This window comes from Coregonus lavaretus (assembly GCF_964263955.1).
Source record: "Coregonus lavaretus genome assembly, chromosome: 40".
In the NCBI taxonomy this organism is placed as follows: Eukaryota; Metazoa; Chordata; class Actinopteri; order Salmoniformes; family Salmonidae; genus Coregonus; species Coregonus lavaretus.
The window spans coordinates 13,660,294-13,682,406 of record NC_140027.1 but is presented as its reverse complement, the minus strand read 5'-3'; the positions used below and the strand labels follow the sequence as shown (position 1 = coordinate 13,682,406).

General features: G+C 43.7%; 1 protein-coding gene across 1 annotated transcript in view; it reads right to left on the bottom strand.

The window, feature by feature from the left end:
* LOC311113626 (zinc finger protein ZFPM2-like) overlaps positions 1 to 22,113 on the bottom strand; it is a gene marked incomplete at both ends in the record, with an annotated part of 135,544 nt that overhangs the window by 43,961 nt on the left and 69,470 nt on the right. The window contains one exon of the mRNA XM_084156887.1: positions 9,273 to 9,393. Within this exon, the coding sequence (XP_084013013.1) occupies positions 9,273 to 9,393 (121 nt within the window). The remainder of the gene's footprint in view (positions 1 to 9,272; positions 9,394 to 22,113) is intronic.

The window sequence follows — 22,113 nt, the reverse complement described above, 5'->3', positions numbered from 1 at the left end:
GTATACTGAACTATACTTCTCTGGGGACACGGTTAGTGTATAAGCCCTGGCTCCTGCTTGATTACAGCAAAAACGTAGCCCTGGCTCTAAGTCCTTGGTTAGTGTAACCAGTAACACTATGATCACATTGAGGCACATGTGGCACACATAAATCATGATGTTTGTGGAAATATAACCCTTATGTTTTAGTTTTTCATATTTTAAACAGAAGAGGTGGTATTGTAGCATATTCATGCATACATGTGTTTTATGGCGTTTTATGAGCTATTTTGAGGTAAAGAGCAATGATCTGGAACACTCAAAAGAGGGATCTGCGTGATGTATAATAAAAGACGCAGCATCCTTAATAGTCTATTGACGCACCCGTGCATCAATCTAAGTAACATAATAAAAAAATCCCCATCAAAGTCCGTCAGTTTAAGCTAAAGTCTGAAGGTAACCCATACAAACGAATGGAAGTATGGAGGTAGTTTTGTGCCTGAGCTTTCTTGTATCTCCTAGATATAGGACAGACACTTCAAAACCTTATTCCTAATGATTTCTTTTTTTACTCTCTTTTCTGCCATTTATGAACGTGTTATTCAATGCATTTCTATGGGCTATAGTAGGTAGTAAAGGCCAAATTCAATATTTTATCAAACATACAGTATATATATATATATATATATATATATATATACCAAAAGGGAACCTACAATTTGAAATCAAATAGCTAAATGATCCATGGTATGACCATCTTAAAACAACTCCATATGTTAGCTTAATTACCTCCCCCCCGACTGGCTTAGACTTTTAGAGGTTATTAAAAAAGGAAAGAATGAAATACAAAGAGAAAGGCGTCCTCCTTTCCTGAAAAGCTTAAGGGATCACTCATCCTGTCCTGTCAGATACTTTCCTCCTTCTCTCCCTCCCTTCTTCCCTCCCTCCATCCAGAATGGTTGCCCATCTCTGATCTCTGTGCCAGGAGGATTCCTGTTGGGCCTGTAACTTTTCAATCCCTCTGCCAGGATCTCGGGGGCTGTTACATTTCACTCCCTCTGCCAGGATCTCTGGTGCTGTTACTTCACACTTCCTCATCAAAGTGTGGGAGTGTGATAACACAACATTAATATCAAACTTCTACAACATCCAAGATCCAATAAGACTTTCGACTGCAAAACACAGCTCCACCATAATGTATATTGACCCACTACTGCACCCACTATTTAGACCCACTTCTACCACATCCGAAATTCAACATTAAACAAAAAAACATAGCTGTACCATATTAATGTATACCTGCACCACTGTAAAGCACAGCCTCCATATGTAATACAGCTAGAAGCTACTACAGCCTGCCATCATCCAAAACAGGAACTGTACTGATAAGCCATTACCAATTTCTTTCTTCCTGTTGTAACAGCAGACATTTTTCTGCCATTGCCCCCAGTTTCACCCTGCTGCGTCCCGACCTCACACTTCCATTACGTTCCCACAGAGCAACCAACTTCCATAAGGCTGTCACATATCCGTCAGAGAGAAGGGGGATGAGGGGGGAGACGGGAGAGAGAGATGATAAATCTAAGTGCAGCGACTGGGGCCTAGCTACCATCTAATGAACAGTCTAAACCCCCTGCCTAGTACTAACAACTGTCTATGAGCATCAGGGTCTGGGGTACGATAGGGAATTACGTTTTGTCGCCTCGTCCAGTGTTGATCAGACCAGGCTTTATGACACATCGTCAGACCTTACGAAAACTTCTAGTAGAGCTTAATAATCTCATACATTTCCTTCCTTTCCTCTGACATACCATGCAGCCGCTGACAGTCACTCAAGATAATCCAAAAGCCTTCTGACAGGATAGAGAGCATTTATAAAACACATAAATAATGTTTGCTGCCATTTTGGCACCGGGAGTCAACGGAATAAGAGATTATGTTTCTCCATTACTGTTTGAGCAAATTCTCACAATCAAATCTGGTAACAATCCAAACACAATTCAAATAATACATTTTTTTTTGGCAATGAACCTCAACGTAAAAACGCATTTGAAAACCCCTATGGAAAGTCACATGGAAGCAGAGATTAAATTATGTGAGGCACCCTGCGACACCCTGAGGTGACTGTCAGATGGTGGTAGGGCGGCAGGTAGCTTAGTGGTTAAGAGCGTTGTGCCAGTAACCGAAAGGTCGCTGGTTCTAATCCCCGAGCTGACTAGGTGAAAAGTCTGTCGATGTGCCCTTGAGCAAGGCACTTAACCCTAATTGCTCCTGTAAGTCGCTCTGGATAAGAGCGTCTGCTAAATTACTAAAATATAAAAATGTAAAATGTGATGCGGTCAGCCCAACGCATCACCAGGGACATACTGCCTGCCCTCCAGGACATCTACAGCACCCGGTGTCACAGGAAGGCAAAGAAGATCATCAAGGACCTCAGCCACTCGAGCCACGGTCTGTTCTCCCCTCTACCATCTAGAAGGCGGAGACAGTACAGGTGCATCAAACCTGGGATCGAGAGACTGAAAAACAGCTTCTATCTCCAGGCCATCAGACTGTTAAATAGTCACCATTAGCTGGCCTCCGCCCGGTACCCTGCCCTGAACTTTAGACAATGTTACTAGCTGCCTACCACTCGGTACTCAACCCGCTCAAATAAGCAAAGAGAAACAACAGTCCATCATTACTTTAAGAGATGAAGGTCATTCAATCCGGAAAATTTCAAGAACTTTGAACGTTTCTTCAAATGCAGTCACAAAAACAATCAAGCGCTATGATAAAACTGGCTCTCATGAGGACCGCCACAGGAATGGAAGACCCAGAGTTACCTATGTTGCAGAGGATAAGTTCATTAGACTTACCAGCCTCAGAAATTGCAGCCCAAATAAATGCTTCACAGAGTTGAAGTAACAGACACATCTCAACATCAACTGTTCAGAGGAGACTGCGTGAATCAGGCCTTCATGGTCGAATTGCTGCAAAGAAACCACTACTAAAGGACACCGAAAATAAGAACAGATTTGCTTGGGCCAAGAAACACGAGCAATGGACATTAGACCGGTGGAGATTTGTCCTTTGGCTGGAGTCCATATTGGAGATTTTGGTTCCAACCGCCGTGACTTTGTGAGATGTGGTGTGGGTGAACGGATTATCTCCGCATGTGTATTTAACCAGCATAGCTACCACAGCATTCTGCAGCGATACACCATCTCATCTGGTTTGGGATTAGTGGGACTATCATTTGTTTTTCAACAGGACAATGACCCAACACACCTCCAGGCTGTGTAAGGACAATTTTACCAAGAAGGAGAGTGACGGAGTGCTGCATCAGATGACCTGGCCTCCACAATCCCCCAACCTCAACCAAATTGAGATGGTTTGGGATGAGTCGGACCGCAGATTGAAGGAAAAGCAGCCAACAAGTGCTCAGCATATGTGGGAACTCCTTCAAGACTGTTGGAAAAGTATTCCAGGTGAAGCTGGTTGGGAGAATGCCAAGAGTGTGCAAAGCTGTCATCAAGGCAAAGGGTGGCTATTTGAAGAATCTCAAATATAAAATATATTTTGATTTGTTTAACACTTTTTTGGTTACTACATGATTCCATATGTGTTATTTAATAGTTTTGATGTCTTCACTATTATTCTACAATGTAGAAAATAGTAAAAATAAAGAAAAACCCTTGAATGAGTAGGTGTTCTAAAACTTCTGACCGGTAGAGTATATTTATATTCCGGACTCTGACATTGCTCGTTCTATATTTCTTAATTCCTTTCTTAAAATTTTTGGGATTTGCGTGTATTGTTTTGTATTGTTAGGTATTGCTGCACTGTTGGAGCTAGGAACATAAACATTTTGCTACACCCGCGATAACATCTGCAAAATATGCGACCAATAAAAATGTATTTGACTTAAGAACATTTGGCATATCTCGTATTAATCTTGGAAACCCAGAACTAAAATCTTGAGTAATTGCATCAGATGCTCAATTAGGTTCTGGGGGGGAGATGTACAGTGAGGGAAACAAGTATTTGATCCCCTGCTGATTTTGTACGTTTGCCCACTGACAAAGACATGATCAGTCTATAATTTTAATGGTAGGTTTATTTGAACAGTGAGAGATGGAATAACAACAAAAAAATCCAGAAAAACGCATGTCAAAAATGTTATAAATTGATTAGCATTTTAATGAGAGAAATAAGTATTTGACCCCTCTGCAAAACATGACTTAGTACTTGGTGGCAAAACCCTTGTTGGCAATCACAGAGGTCAGAAGTTTCTTGTAGTTGGCCACCAGGTTTGCACACATCTCAGGAGGGATTTTGTTCCACTCCTCTTTGCAGATCTTCTCCAAGTCATTAAGGTTTCGAGGCTGACGTTTGGCAACTCGAACCTTCAGCTCCCTCCACAGATTTTCTATGGGATTAAGGTCTGGAGACTGGCTAGGCCACTCCTGGACCTTAATGTGCTTCTTCTTGAGCCACTCCTTTGTTGCCTTGGCCGTGTGTTTTGGGTCATTGTTATGCTGGAATACCCATCCACGACCCATTTTCAATGCCCTGGCTGAGGGAAGGAGGTTCTCACTCAAGATTTGACAGTACATGGCCCTGTCCATTGTCCCTTTGATGCGGTGCAGTTCTCCTGTCCCCTTAGCAGAAAAACACCCCCAAAGCATAATGTTTCCACCTCCATGTTTGACGGTGGGGATGGTGATCTTGGGATCATAGGCAGCATTCCTCCTACTCCAAACACGGTGAGTTGAGTTGATGCCAAAGAGCTCAATTTTGGTCTCATCTGACCATAACACTTTCACCCAGTTCTCCTCTGAATCATTCAGATGTTCATTGGCAAACTTCAGACGGCCCTGTATATGTGCTTTCTTGAGCAGGGGGACCTTGCGGGCGCTGCAGGATTTCAGTCCTTCACGGCGTAGTGTGTTACCAATGGTTTTCGTGGTGACTATGGTCCCAGCTGCCTTGAGATTATTGACAAGATCCTCCCGTGTAGTTCTGGGCTGATTCCTCACCGTTCTCATGATCATTGCAACTCCACAAGGTGAGATCTTGCATGGAGCCCCAGGCCGAGGGAGATTGACAGTTCTTTTGTGTTTCTTCCATTTGCGAATAATCACACCAACTGTTGTCACCTTCTCACCAAGCTGCTTGGCGATGGTCTTGTAGCCGATTCCAGCCTTGTGTAGGTCTACAATCTTGTCCCTGACATCCTTGGAGAGCTCTTTGGTCTTGGCCATGGTGGAGAATTTGGAATCTGATTGATTGATTGCTTCTGTGGACAGGTGTCTTTTATACAGGTAACAAACTGAGATTAGGAGCACTCCCTTTAAGAGTGTGCTCTTAATCTCAGCTCGTTACCTGTATAAAAGACACCTGGGAGACAGAAATCTTTCTGATTGAGAGGGGGTCAAATACTTATTTCCCTCATTAAAATGCAAATCATTTTATAACATTTTTGACATGGGTTTTTGTGGATTTTGTTGTTGTTATTCTGTCTCTCACTGTTCAAATAAACCTACCATTAAAATTATAGACTGATCATTTCTTTATCAGTGGGTAAACGTACAAAATCAGCAGGGGATCAAATACTTTTTTCCCTCACTGTATGAGAAAAGATACTAACAAGACTAGTGAAGTCTCCTCCCCCCTTAAAGGGAAACGCTTATCCAAAGCATAGGCCAAATGTCCTCTCCACTTCCAAAATTTGAAAGATGTGAACACCTGTAAAATCGTGATTTGTCCAAATGGTCAATGATGAAAAAATCTGCACACTGGAACAAAATTCCTCATTAGTCGTCGCATCCCACAGTCTGTTGACAGAAGCTACATACCATCCTATGTCACGTCTGTCCACAAAATATTAATACAGTATTAGCATGTTACAGTAGCTACAATAGATCAAATAGACCAGTCAAATATCAATATTGAAAACATAATGTTCTGGAAACCCATTCACTGCCAAAACTGTAATATCTTATGTTTCACCGAGTCGTGGCTGAACAACGACATGGATAATATAGAGTTGGCTGGGTTTTCCGTGCATCGGCAAGACAGAACAGCTACCTCCGGTAAGACAAGTGGTGGTGGTCTGTGTTTATTTGTCAATAACTGCTGGTGTGCGAAATCTAATTTTAAAGAAGTCTCTAGGTTTTGCTCGCCTGAGGTAGAGTATCTCATGATAAGCTGTAGACCACACTATTTACCAAGAGAGTTTTCATCTGTAGTTTTCGTAGCTGTCTATTTACCACCACAAACCGATGCTGGCACTAAAACCGCACTAAACGAGCTGTGTAAGGCCATAAGCAAACAAGAAAATGCTCATCCAGAGGCGGCACTCCTAGTGGCTGGGGACTTTAATGCAGGAAAACTTAAATCCATTTGACCTCATTTCTACCAGCATGTCACATGTACAACCAGAGGAAAAAAACTCTAGACCACCTTTCCTCCACACACAGAGATGTGTACTAAGCTCTCCCTCGTCCTCCATTTGGCAAATCTGACCATAATTATATCCTGATTCCTGCTTACAAGCAAAAACTAAAGCAGGAAATACCAGTGACTCGCTCAATACGGAAGTGGTCAGATGAAGAAGATGCTAAGATTCAGGACTGTTTTGCTAGCACAGACTGGAATATGTTCCAGGATTCATCCGATGGCATTGAGGAGTGTACCACATCAGTCACCGGCTTCATCAATAAGTGCATCGATGACGTCGTCCCCACAGTGACCGTACGCACATACCCCAACCAGAAGCCATGGATTACAGGCAACATCCGCACTGAGCTAAAGGGTAGAGCTGCCGCTTCCAAGGAGTGGGACTGTAAACCGGACGCTTATAAGAAATCCCACTATGCCCTTCGACGAACCATCAAACAGGCAAAACGTCAATACAGGACTAAGATTGAATCCTACTACACTGGCTCTGACACTTGTCAGATGTGGAAGGGCTTGCAAACTAGTACGGACTACAAAGGGAGGCATGCATGAGAGCACCAGCTGTTCCGGACGACTGTGTGATCACGCTCTCCGTAGCCGATGTAAGTAAGACCTTTAAACAGGTCAACATTCACAAGGCCGCAGGGCCAGACGGATTACCAGGATGTGTACTCAGAGCATGCGCTGACCAACTGGCAAGTGTCTTCACAGACATTTTCAACCTGTCCCTGACCGAGTCTGTAATACCTACATGTTTCAAGCAGACCACCATAGTCCCTGTGCCCAAGAACACCAAGGTAACCTGCCTAAATGACTACCGACCCATAGCCGAGCATGCCCCCATTCTCATCGATGGGGCTGTAGTGGAGCAGGTCGAGAGATTCAAGTTCCTTGGTGTCCATATCACCAACAAACTATCATGGTCCAAAAACACCAAGAAAGTTGTGAAGAGGCACAACGCCAATTCCCCCTCAGGAGACTGAAAGGATTTGGCATGGCTCCTCAGATCCTCAAAAGTTATACAGCTGCACCATCGAGAGCATCCTGACTGGTTGCATCCCCGCCTGGTATGGCAACTGATCAGCGTCCGACCACAAGGCGCTACAGAGGGTAGTGCGTACGGCCCAGGCCAAGCTTCCTGCCATCCAGGACCTCTATACCAGGCGGTGTCAGAGGAAGGCCCTAAAAATTAGTCGGCAAGCGGTACCGGAGAGCCAAGTCTAGGTCCAAAAGGCTCCTTAACAGCTTCTACCCCCAAGCCATAAGACTGCTTAACTGCTAATCAAATGGCTACCCAGACTATTTGCATAGACCCCCCCTTTTTCTTACGCTGCTGCTACTCGCTGTTTCTTATCTACTGTATGCATATTTACTTTACCCCTACCTACATGTACATATTTCCTCAATTACCTTGACTAACCTGTACCCCCGCACATTGACCTGGTACGGTCCCCCTGTATATATAGCCTCGTTACTGTTATTTTATTGTTTTCCTTTTTCAAAAAAATGTTTTTACTTTAGTTTATTTTGTCACTATTTTCTTAACTCTTAAAACGTCATTGTTGTTAAGGGCTTGTAAGTAAGCATTTCACGGTAAGGTCTACACCTGTTGTATTCGACGCATGTGACTAATCATTTTATTTTATTTTATTTTATTTTATCTACTGTGTGACAGTACTACGCACTTCCCAGCTCTAGATTATAGACCTCCGTTTTCTGTCTGATCCTCTGCCACTCCATCCAGCCTCTATCCAACCCAACCATAAAGACAGATCCTGTGGCTAAACCCAATCAATTACCGCTCCGTACGATTCATTACCAGCTTCCCTCTGAGAGCCATGATTCAGTTAATCTTTGTTGTGTTTTAATTAAGCACAATCGCAGCACACTGACTGGCTGCTGCTGTCGCTGCTGTGGCTGTGGAGTCTCCCTCAGGGTGCCCTTTCTGTTTCAACGGACTGATAATAGAATATGACATCGGTGGAGATGTTCTGTTATTCTTCACAGAATTCTTCACATGTTCTGCTCTCTCCTAAGATAACTGATAAGCTTCTCATTGCCTTAAGTCTTCATATTTTAGAAAGCATTTATAGATGAAGGATTTTGCCAAACAATGATAGCTGAAGTAAATTAATTGTTAACATTATGGCTAGAACATTTTAGGGGTGTTTAGTTCATAGAAATGTCATGTTTCTGTTTGTTGTTAATATGGAATGATTCTATAGATTAAATGTTGTTCCTTAATATACAGTTTAGAGTTGCAATTTGATAGCAAAACTCAGAAAACAACTGTAAAAGAATTGATATGTTGAATAAATGCACAACTTCTTACAATAAATGAGTGCAAATAGACAAAAATGCAAAACTATCCAAAGAATGACAGGAGGGAGAGGAAAAATAATTTTCCCAGTCAGGATGTTGGTAAGAGGCCCACAAAACGTATCACATCCTGAGCTGACCTGTTGGAAAAATATTGTCCAAGATTCAGATAGTGCAGTGCCATCGTTGAAATAAATGTCGGTCGACAGGCTTCCATTGAAATTAGGCCCCTTCAGATTGGTGTCAATTGTATAATTGTGCGGCTGGATATAACAACGGAAAGTGGCTCAACACTAACAAACAAACCCCAACCAAGGGAGGGATAATAGTGGTCAGGTACTAGCCTATAGGGAAATCCCTGCTCCCTCAGTCTCCATGGGATTTGATTACTACAGTTGGTATTAAAGACAAGATGTTCTATTCTAGCATTTACTAAACCAGGAAGTCCCCTTCAGGTCAATAGACACCTTTACGAGGGAGACTTGTTCCCAATAGTACAGTGTTAGTGAAAGGACAAATAGAGTACGTACCTATGCTGTAAACAACACAATTGCTCTTGCCATCTTCTGCTGCCAGCCAGATGACGTCCTGAAGCCACCTGGGACCACCAGTCAGAACCACGGGAACAGGCTGCTTTGGAGACATGGCGCTCTGTAGGACAGGAGAGACGGTGGTGGTACGTTAGCATTTTGCTGGCTAAAAACCTGTGATCACTCACACTCATTCATCAATCAGGCCTGTCACTCTTATGTAAAGTGAGTTTTCATAGCCTTTTTCACAGTTGACCTGAGAGTGAGATTGAAGGATAGTGTGTGTGATGGGGAGTGTGTTATGGAGTACAGGCTGGGCCGAGGCTGCCACTCGAATCTGTCCTCCCTCCATCCTGAACAAAGGGATTATTGTTACGGGCTCTTCTGAATTTTCACCCTGGTGCGATCTTGTCCTTCAGGGGGCTTTGGAATCCTGAAGAGAATTCCGATGGAGAGAAGAAGAAGAAGAAGAAGAAGAAGAAGAAGAAGAAGAAGAAGAAGAAGAAGAAGAAGAAGAAGAAGAAGAAGAAGAAGAAGAAGAAGAAGAAGAAGAAGAAGAAGAAGAAGAGGAGAGGGGAGCTGCTTTAGATGTGATCTTTAGACACATTGTACCTCGCTATCGGTGCGATCGCCGTTGCTTCTTGAAGACTGGTGGGGAAGGGAAAGAATCTAAAGAATTGGTGTGCGTTTCAAAAGAGTGACCCAGGGCTACACATCACAATGCAGGGGTAAATTATGATCTTGGACTATATTTCACTTCCTGCCTAGTTCAGATATGGTATGTAATTTCTCATAAAGAGTGGTTTAATGTGCTTTTAGAGAGACAGAGAGACAGAATACCACTGCTTGACACATTATTCTCTGTCTAAATATAAGTGTTCCTAATCTGTAACATGTTGACCCTCTCCTCTGAGCTCAACAGCAATACTGGGCATCCTTGAAGTGAAATGATCTACTGCATATCAAATCTCACGTACCGTAGAGACTCTGAGTGCATCCGAAATGGCACTCTATTCCCTATATAGTGCACTTCTTTTGATAAGGGAATAGTGAATGTGTATATGGAATAATGCATGCAATAAAAAAGAACACATGTAATGTATCTCTATGGAAGAGGGTGCTATTTCAGACGCAGCCTCTGCCATGGTTTAGGAACCTCATCGTTAAATGAAAATCTATATAACAACAAGTTGACTCACATTATAAGATAAACCTTATTGATTTTTGGTTTTTCTAGACTTTGGCTGACTGTTGTTCAATCTAATGTGAACTTTCAACCGTTAGATTAGGATCACAATGATTGGGTCCGGTCAGGATATCAGTTCCAATGTATCTCTGTGAGCTGCTCTATCTCTGCCTCATGTTCAGCAATAGGCTGGTATACCATCAATTACTGCTTCAAGAAGAAGGAAGAAGGGGTCTGTTCCCATACAGCCCAGATCAAACCGGTTTTAAAGCTATGTTCTGGTATTAGAAAAAGAACAAAACGGTATATATCAAGAATTTAAATGATCGTTAAACACATTCCCAGATCCCAGACTGTAGTTTTAAGTGTCTAATTCTGCTGCATACATACAGCACAATAAGTAATGTCTCCTTCTGAGCCATTGTGACTGACTGTGACACACCACCAGCTGATGCACACATTTGCATGTCATTAGATGATGACATGAATCTGCAGGCAGCTGTCCACTTTAGACAATAAAGATGACCAAGATCTATCATATCAATAATAGCCATACATAAAATCCTATGAATTAGAGTGTCCCATAAGGACATTTTCTAGCAATTATTTTAACATAAGATTTGGCTATATTCAACCATGAAAGAAAGAGCTCTCTACATTTGCTCTCAGAAGTGTTTTATTTAATCATAGCATTCATCTTTCCTTAGCCTGATAGCCCAGCAGAAGATGTGTTGAAATCTGCATTTCTGCTGAATGCTGCCATTTCATTCTCCCTCATCTCCTAATTCACCTGGTTGGCTAATTTGACAGGGATTTGTTTTAGGGCCCTGGCACAGCACCGGGCGGGGGAGCTGAGAGGCAGGGGTTGAGGCGGGTGAGTGGGGTGAGGGACACTTATCAGGCCTCAGCAGCAGCAGGGGCTTGCCACCTCATGGTCAGACTAGGCTGTTTTTTTGGAAGGAGGTCGTCCTCAACATTAGACATGTACTGACTTCACTATGTCGTTCTAGCTTCTCACCACATATCCAGAGAAAAGTTTTGAAATTCTCTGAAAAAGTGTTCTATTTAAAAAGTTTGGTCACTAGCTACCTTTGGAATTTGGATCCCGCGGACAAGATGGCTGTTCTGGAGAGCGCCAAGAACTTGAGAGGAACCAACATCTTCCTTAACGAGGACTACTCGGAAGCTGTGCGCCAGAGGTGGAAAGAACTTATCCCAGCCATAAAAGCTGCCAGAGAGTGTGGGTACATTGCTTACATCCACTACGACAGGCTAAATTGCAGTGAAAAAGTATTTGTCCCCTTTCTGATTTCTCTATTTTTGCATATTTTTGATACTGAATGTTATCAGATCTTTAACCAAAACCTAATATTAGATCAATGGAACCTGAGTAAAAATGCAAATAGCCTAGGTAGCCATGATTAGCTGTTCAGGAGTCTTATGGCCTGGGGGTAGAAGCTGTTAAGAAGCCTTTTGGACCTAGACTTGGCGCTCCGGTACCGCTTGCCATGCGGTAGCAGAGAGAACAGTCTATGATTAGGGTGGCTGGAGTCTTTGACAATTTTTAGGGCCTTCCTCTGACACTGCCTGATATAGAGGTCCTGGATGGCAGGAAGCTTGGCCTCAGTGATGTACTGGGCCATACACACTACCCTCTGTAGTGCCTTGCAATCGAAGGCCGAGCAGTTGCCATACCAGGCGGTGATGCAACCAGTCAGGATGCTCTCGATGGTGCAGCTGTATAACTTTTTGAGGATCTGAGGACCCATGCCAAATCTTTTCAGTCTCCTGAGGTGGAATAGGCTTTGTTGTGCCCTCTTCACGACTGTCTTGGTGTGTTTGGACCATGATAGTTTGTTGGTGATGTGGACACCAAGGAACTTCAAGCTCTCAACCTGTTCCACTACAGCCCCGTCAATGAGACTGCTCAGTCCTCTTTTTTTTCCTGTAGTCCACAATCATCACTCAATAACTGGTTGTGCCACCTTTAACTGCAATGACTGCAACCAAATGCTTCCTGTCGTTGTTGATCAGTCTCTCACATTGCTGTGGAGGACTATGGCGAAGAGTGGGCCATCGCTGTTGGAAGAATGTTCTATGGACAGATGAGTCAAAAGTAAAACTTTTTGGACAACATGGGTCCCATTATGCCAACACCCCCCCACCCCCCAAACAGTACAGGAACTATATAATCCAGGTGTATTGATCAGATTCTTTATTTAACCCTTTTTCTCCCCATTTTTGTGATATCCAATTGGCACTGCTTCTTGACACACTGCTTGCTTAACCTGGAAGCCAGCCGCACCAATGTGTCAGAGGAAACACGGTACTACTGGCAACCGAAGTCAGCATGCATGCGCCCGGCCCGGCCCACCACAGGACTCGCTAGAGTGCGATGGGACAAGGACATCCAGGCCGGCCAAACTCTCCCCTAACCCAGACAACGCTAGGCCAATTGTGCGCTGCCTCATGGGTCTCCCGGTCGCGGCCGGCTGTGACACAGCCTGAGATCGAACCCGGTAATGAGGAGCATCCAGACGCTGCACTTGATTCATTTATGAAATTGTTTTTTCCAGTTATTGATAAGCATGTACCTATTAAGAAACTGACTGTTACAACTGTTAAGGCCCAGTGGATTGATGAGGAATTTAAAAGCTGTATGGTTGAGAGGGACGAGGCAAATAGAGTGGTGAATAAGTCTGGCTGCACTTCTGATTGGCAAATTTACTGTAAATTATGTGACTAAACTGAACAAAAATAAGAAGAAATTGTATTATGAAACCAAGATAAATGACAAAGTATGATGGAAAAAAGCTTTGGAATACTTTAAATGAAATTATGGGCAGAAAGACTAATTCAACTCCATCTTTCATTGAATCAGATGGCTAATTTATCACAAAACCTTTTGATGTTGCCAATTACTTTAATGACTATTTAATTGGCAAAGTAGGAAATGCCAACAACAAACTGTGAGCCATCATATTCATGCATAAAAAACCTACTAATGAAAGAAAAGCATTGTAAGTTTAAATTCTGTAAAGTAAGTGTGAGGTGGGAAAAGTTTTGTTGTCCATCAATAATGAGAAACCACCTGGTATTGACGACTTAGATGAAAGCTACTGAGGATTGTACCGAACAATATTGCCAATCCTATTTGTCATATTTTTTTAATGAGTTTGGAGAAAAATGTTTGTTCTCAGACCTGGAGGGAAGCCAAAGTCATTCCACTACCCAAGAATGGTAAAGCACCCTTTACTGTTTTTACTAATGACATGCCACTGGCATTAAACAAAGCCTGTGTGTCTATGTGTGCTTATGATTCAACCCTGGTCTGCAACCACAGCTAGTGAAATCACTGCAACCCTAAACAAAGGGTTGAAGTCCATTTTAGAATGGGTGGCCAGCAATAAACTAGTTGTCACGTCTCCTCCCGTTGCTCCCCTCCGGCGCTCTGATTCGCCGGTCTACTGAGCCACCGGTCTGAGCGCACCACCTTGGCAACACCGGAATGGAAACCCAACGCACCCTAATCACCTCCAGCGCACCTGCACCTCATCATCTCATCACCACCCCTATTTAGCCCTGGACTGTTCTGGAAGATGTTGTGTGTGATTGTTAAGCTTCGTGTCGTTTACGCGATCGTTGTTATTTCTCATTGTTAAGTAAACCTTGACCTTGTTAATTCCTAATGCCTCTTTGTATCCTCAGTACGCGTCACACTAGTCCTGAACATGTCTAAAACTAAGAGCATTTTATCTGGTACAAATCATCCCCTAAATTCTAGTCCTCAGCCGAATCTGATAATAAATAATGTGGCTGTTGAGGAGACTAAATTTTTTGGTGTTACCTTGGATTGTAAACTGTATACAGTATCTATTCTATACAGTATCTATTCAATGGTTGTAAAGATGGAGAGAAGTCTGACCTTGATAAAGAGATGCTCTGCTTTTTTGACACCACACTCCACAAAGTATGTCCTGCAGGCTCTAGTTTTATCTTATCTTGATTATTGCCCAGTCATATGGTCAGGTGCTGCAAAGAAGGACCTAGAAAAACTGCAGTTGGCCCAGAACCGAGCGGTACGTCTTGCTCTTTACTGTAATCAGAGGGCTAATATCAATACTATGCATGCCAGTCTCTCTTGTAGAGGAGAGACTGACTGCATCACTTCTTCTTTTTATGCAAAACGTGTTGAAAATGTCAAATTGTTTGCATAGTCAAAATACACACAGCTCTAATACACACTTTCCCCACCAGACATGCCACAAGGGGTCTTTTCACAGTCCCCAATCCAGAACAAATTCAAGGAAACGTACAGTATTATATAGTGCCATGATTGCATGGGACTCCCTTCCATCTCAGATTGCTCAAGTGAACAGCAAACCTGGGTTTAAAAAACAGATAAAGCAACACCTCACGGTACAACACCTCTCCCTTATTTGACCTCGATATTTTGTGTGTATGTACTGATATGTAGGCAATGTGTGACGTTTTACATTTATTCTGTTCTTGTCTATTCATGTTCTGTAGTATGTCATGTTTCAGGTTTTGTGTGGACCCCAGGAACAGTCGCTGCAGCTCATGGGGATCCTAATAAATCAAATACCAAATACCTCACCGGGAGGAATGTCAGCCTGTACCATGCGTCCTGCCTGTCTGGTGGAGGTAAGAGAAGCGAGGGAGGCGAGAGAGAAGAAATGCATCTATGATCATTGGAGACTGTTCATGCGTCATGCGCCCCCCCCTTGGTTTGTGCTGTGGTGGAGACCTCTGTGGGCTATACTCGGCCTTGTCTCAGGATTGTAAGTTGGTGGTTGGGGATATCCCTCTAGTGGTGCGGGGGCTGTGCTTTGGCGGAGTGGGTGGGGTTATATCCTTCCTGTTTGGCCCTGTCCGGGGGTTTCTTCGGATGGGGCCACAGTGTCTCCGGACCGCTCCTGTCTCAGCCTCCAGTATTTATGCTGCAGTAGTTTATGTGTCGGGGGGCTGGGGTTAGTTGGTTATACCTGGAGTACTTCTCCTGTCTTATCCAGTGTCCTGTGTGAATTTAAGTATGCTCTCTCTAATTCTCTCGTTCTCTCTTTCTCTCTGAGAACCTGAGCCCTAGGACCATACGTCAGGACTACCGGGCATGATGACACCTTGCTGTCCCCAGTCCGCCTGGCCCTGCTGCTATTCCAGTTTCAACTGTTCTGCCTGCGGCTACGAAACCCCTACCTGTCCCAGACCTGCTGTTTTCAACTCTTTAATGATCGGCTATGAAAAGCCAACTGAGAGACCTGAGCCCTAGGACCATACGTCGGGACTACCGGCCGTGGTGACTCCTTGCTGTCCCCAGTCCGCCTGGCCTTGCTGCTATTCCAGTTTCAACTGTTCTGCCTGCGGTTATGGAACCCCTACCTGTCCCAGACCTGCTGTTTTCAACTCTTAATGATCGGCTATGAAAAGCCAACTGAGATTTATTCCTGATTATTATTTGACCATGCTTGTCACTTATGAACATTTTTGAACATCTTGGCATGGTTCTGTTATAATCTCCACCCGGCACAGCCAGAAGAGGACTGGCCACCCCTCATAGCCTGGTTCCTCTCTAGGTTTCTTCCTAGGTTTTCACCTTTCTAGGGAGTTTTTCCTAGCCACCGTGCTTCTACACCTGCATTACTAGCTGTTTGGGGTTTTAGGCTGGGTTTCTGTACAGCACTTCGAGATATTATCTGATGTAAGAAGGGCTATATAAAATAAAATTGATTGATTGATTGATTGATGCGTTCATGATCTCTTTATCACGGAGGAGTCTAAAGAGCTTTGTTTTAAGCTATGGGATACCGCAGCATCATCATCACAGGATAGACCTCCAAAGCTGATGGACTGATGCTGTTCAAGTTTGTATTGAGTATCCCTGACTATCTATGGAAATTGATGGCTAATGCAGTATTGCACGTTTTCACTGGTCAGATAATGTTGAACTAGAATAGTATAAACTTGAGTTATATTATGTGGACTTTAAAACAGGACTTTAAAACAGGGGGCACATCCCAATGTTTTCATCAAAGGAATCTTTCAAAGACATCTTGGACAGGAAATGTAAGCCCAACGTTCCAGATACAGTTGAAGTCCGACGTTTACATACACCTTAGCCAAATACATTTAAACTCCGTTTTTCACAATTCCTGACATTTAATCCTAGTAAAGATTCCCTGTCTTAGGTCAGTTAGGATCATCACTTTATTTTAAGAATGTGAAATGTCAGAATAATAGTAGAGAGAATTATTTATTCAAGCTTTTATTTCTTTCATCACATTCGTAGTGGGTCAGAAGTTTACATACACCCAATTAGTATTTGGTAGCATTGCCTTTAAATTGTTTAACTTGGGTCAAACGTTTCATGTAGCCTTCCACAAGCTTCCCACAATATGTTGGGTGAATTTTGGCCCATTCCTCCTGACAGAGCTGGTGTAACTGAGTCAGGTTTGTAGGCCTCCTTGCTTGCACACGCTTTTTCAGTTCTGCCCACAAATGTTCTATAGGATTGAGGTCAGGGCTTTGTGATGGCCACTCCAATACCTTGACTTTGTTGTCCTTAAGTCATTTTGCCACAACTTTGGAAGTATGCTTGGGGTCATTGTCCATTTGGAAGACCCATTTGCGACCAAGCTTTAACTTTCTGACTGATGTCTTGAGATGTTGCTTCAATATATCCACATCATTTTTCTTCCTTATGATGCCATCTATTTTGTGAAGTGCACTAGTCCCTCCTGCAGCAAAGCACCCCCACAGCATGATGCTGCCACCCCCGTGCTTCACGGTTGTGATGGTGTTCTTCGGCTTGCAAGCAATCCCCTTTTTCCTCCTAACATAACGATGGTCATTATGGCCAAACAGCTCTATTTTTGTTTCATCAGACCAGAGGACATTTCTCCAAAAAGTAAGATCTTTGTCCCCATGTGCAGTTGCAAACCGTAGTCTGTCTTTTTTGATGGCGGTTTTGGAGCAGTGGCTTCTTCCTTGCTGAGTGGCCTTTCAGGTTATGTCGATATAGGACTCGTTTTACTGTGGATATAGATACTTTTGTACCTGTTTCCTCCAGCATCTTCACAAGGTCCTTTGCTGTTGTTCTGGGATTGATATGCACTTTTCGCACCAAAGTACGTTCATCTCTAGGAAACAGAACGCGTCTCCTTCCTGAGCGGTATGACGACTGCGTGGTCCCATGGTGTTTATACTTGCGTACTATAGTTTCTACAGATGAACGTGGTACCTTCAGGCGTTTGGAAATTGCTCCTAAGGATGAACCAGACTTGTGGAGGTCTACAATTTTTTTTTCTGAGGTCTTGGCTGATTTATTTTGATTTCCCCATGATTTCAAGCAAAGAGGCACTGAGTTTGAAGGTAGGCCTTGAAATACATCCACAGGTACACCTCCAATTGACTCAAATGATGTCAATTAGCCTATCAGAAGCTTCTAAAGCCATGACATCATTTTCTGGAATTTTCCAAGCTGTTTAAAGGCACAGTCAACTTAGAGTATGTAAACTTCTGACCCACTGGAATTGTGATACAGTGAATTATAAGTGAGTCTGTAAACAATTGTTGGAAAAATGACTTGTGTCATGCACAAAGTAGATGTCCTAACCGACTTGGCAAAACTATAGTTTGTTAACAAGACATTTGTGGAGTGGTTGAAAAACGAGTTTTAATGACTCCAACCTAAGTGTATGTAAACTTCCGACTTCAACTCAACTGTATATGAGAGAGAGAGAGAGAGAGAGAGAGAGAGAGAGAGAGAGAGAGAGAGAGAGAGAGAGAGAGAGAGAGAGAGAGAGAGAGAGAGAGAGAGAGAGAGAGAGAGAGAGAGAGAGAGAGAGAGAGAGAGAGAGAGAGAGAGAGAGAGAGAGAGAGAGGTCCACTCTCCTCTCAAGTCCCACTGATTCTGCTCTTCCCAGCCAGGCTGAATCCTCTTTTCCTTATCAGACCAGCACAGGCTGCATCGGACTCTCCCTGCTCTGACAGCAGCGACAACAGTGGGCCAGCGATACCACCGCGCTTCAGAGAGGGGAACCTGCCACAGGCACAGATTACAAACACATGCACACGCGGGTACCCATGCATGCGCACTCACACACACATTCCTTGCTTGCCACTCATGTCTCTCTCAGAAACAAACACAAGCAAACAAATTCTAACTTTGCAGGAATCCAAAAAATGAAAGTAAGTTGGTGGAATGATAGAGACCACAACGATTGTCTCCTAGTTCGTGAAAATATTGAAATATCTGATGTCATTGGGAAGTTCTTTGCAACATGCATTATATACAGTGCCTTCAGAAAGTATTCAGACCCTTTGACTTTTTTCACATTTTGTTACGTTACATCATTATTCGAAAATGGATTTTTTTTTTTAACTAATCTCAGCAATCTACACACAATCCCCCTAATGACAAAACGAAAACAGGTTTTTAGAAATGTTTGCAAATGTATTAAAAAGTTAAAAACCTAAATACCTTATTTACATGAGTATTCAGACCCTTTGATATGAGACTCGAAATTGACCTCAGATGCATCCTGTTTCCATTGATCATCCTTGAGATGTTTCTACAACTTGATTGGAGTCCACCTGTGGTAAATTCAATTGATTGGACATGATTTGGAAAGGCACACGCCTGTCTATATAAGGTCCCACAGTTGACAGTGCATGTCAGAGCAAAAACCAAGGCATGAGGTCAAAGGAATTGTCCGTAGAGCTCCAAGACAGGATTGTGTCAAGGCACAGATCTGGCGAAGGGTACCAAAGAATGTCTGCAGCATTGAAGGTCCCCAAGAACACAGTGGCCTCCATCATTCTTAAATGGAAGAAGTTTGGAATCGCCTAGAGCTGGCCGCTCGGTCAAACTGAGCAATCGGACGAGAAGGGCCTTGGTCAGGGAGGTGACCAAGAACACTCTGACAGAGCTCTAGAGTTCCTCTGTGGAGATGGGAGTACCTTCCAGAAGGACAACCACCTTTGCAGCACTCCACCAATCAGGCCTTTATGGTAGAGTGGCCAGACGGAAGCTACTTCTCAGTAAAAGGCACATGACAGCCGCTTGGAGTTTGCCAAAAGGCACCTAAAGACTCTCAGACCATGAGAAAGAAGATTATCTGGTCTGATGAAACCAAGATTGAACTCTTTGGCCTGAATGCCAAGCGTCACGTCATGAGGAAACCTGGCACCATCCCTACGGTGAAGCATGGTGGTGGCAGCATCATGCTGTGGGGATGTTTTTGAGCGGCAGGGACTGGGAGACTAGTCTGGATCGAGGGAAAGATGAACGGCGCAAAGTACAGAGAGATCCTTGATGAAAACCTGCTCCAGAGCACTCAGGACCTCAGACTGGGGTGAAGGTTCACCTTCCAACAGGACAATGACCCTAAGCACACAGCCAAGACAACGCAGGAGTGGCTTCAGGACAAGTCTCTGAATGTCCTTGAGTGGCCCAGCCAGAGCCTGGACTCAAACCCGATCGAACATTTCTGGAGAGACCTGAAAATAGCTGTGCAGCAACTCTCCCCATTCAACTTGATAGAGCTTGAGAGGATCTGCAGAGAAGAATGAGAGAAACTCCCCAAATACAGGTGTGCCAAGCTTGTAGCGTCATACCCAAGAAGACTCGATGCTGTAATCGCTGCCAAAGGTGTTTCAACTAAGTATTTTTTATTTATTTTATTTCACCTTTATTTAACCAGGTAAACCAGTTGAGAACAGGTTCTCATTTACAACTGCGACCTGGCCAAGATAAAGCAAAGCAGTGCAATAAAAACAACACAGAGTTACATATGTGGTAAAAAAACATAAAGTCAAAAATACAACAGAAAATATATATACAGTGTGTGCAAATGTAGCAAGTTATGGAGGTAAGGCAATAAATAGGCTATAGTGCAGAATAATTACAATAGTATTAACACTGGAATGCTAGATGTGCAAGAGATTATGTGCAAATAGAGATACTGGGGTGCAAAAGAGCAAAATAAATAACAATATAGGGATGAGGTAGTTGGGTGGGCTAATTTCAGATGGGCTGTGTACAGGTGCAGTGATCGGTAAGGTGCTCTGACAACTGATGCTTAAAGTTATTGAGGGAGATAAGAGTCTCCAGCTTCAGAGATTTTTGCAATTCGTTCCAGTCATTGGCAGCAGAGAACTGGAAGGAATGGCGGCCAAAGGAGGTGTTGGCTTTGGGAATGACCAGTGAGATATACCTGCTGGAGCGCAGACTACGGGTGGGTGCTGCTATGGTGACCAATGAGCTAAGATAAGGCGGGGATTTGCCTAGCAGTGATTTATAGATGGCCTGGAGCCAGTGGGTTTGACGACGAACATGTAGTGAGGACCAGCCAACAAGAGCGTACAGGTCACAGTGGTGGGTAGTGTATGGGGCTTTGGAGACAAAACGGATGGCACTGTGATAGACTACATCCAATTTGCTGAGTAGAGTGTTGGAGGCTATTTTGTAAATGACATCGCCGAAGTCAAGGATCGGTAGGATAGTCAGTTTTACGAGGGCATGTTTGGCAGCATGAGTGAAGGAGGCTTTGTTGCGAAATAGGAAGCCGATTCTAGATTTAACTTTGGATTGGAGATTCTTTATGTGAGTCTGGAAGTTGAGTTTACAGTCTAACCAGACACCTAGGTATTTGTAGTTGTCCACATACTCTAGGTCAGACCCGTCGAGAGTGGTGATTCTAGTCGGGTGCCAGCAGCGTTCGATTGAAAAGCATGCATTTAGTTTTACTAGTGTTTAAGAGCAGTTGGAGGCTACTGAAGGATTGTTGTATGGCATTGAAGCTCGTTTGGAGGTTTGTTAACACAGTGTCCAATGAAGGGCCAGATGTATACAAAATGGTGTCGTCTGCGTAGAGGTGGATCTGAGAGTCACCAGCAGCAAGAGCGACATCATTGATATACACGGAGAAAAGTGTCGGCCCAAGAATTGAACCCTGTGGCACCCCCATAGAGACTGCCATAGGTCCAGACAACAGGCCCTCCGATTTGACACACTGAACTCTATCTGAGAAGTAGTTGGTGAACCAGGCGAGGCAGTCATTTGAGAAACCAAGGCTATTTAGTCTGCCAATAAGAATGCGGTGGTTGACAGAGTCGAAAGCCTTGGCCAGGTCGATGAAGACGGCTGCACAGTACTGTCTATTATCAATCGCGGTTATAATATCGTGTATGACCTTGAGCGTGGCTGAAGTGCACCCGTGACCAGCTCGGAAACCGGATTGCATAGCGGAGAAGGTACGGTGGTATTCGAAATGGTCGGTGATCTGTTTGTTAACTTGGCTTTCAAATACTTTCGAAAGGCAGGGCAGGATGGATATAGGTCTGTAGCAGTTTGGATCTAGAGTGTCACCCCCTTTGAAGAGGGGGATGACCGCGGCAGCTTTCCAATCTCTGGGGATCTCAGACGTTATGAAAGAGAGGTTGAACAGACTAGTAATAGGGGTTGCGACAATTTCGGCGGCTAGTTTTAGAAAGAAAGGGTCCAGATTGTCTAGCCCAGCTGATTTGTAGGGGTCCAGATTTTGCAGCGCTTTCAAAACATCAGCTGTCTGAATTTGTGTGAAGGAGAAGCGGGGGGGTCATGGGCAAGTTGCAGCAGAGGGTGCAGAGTTGGTG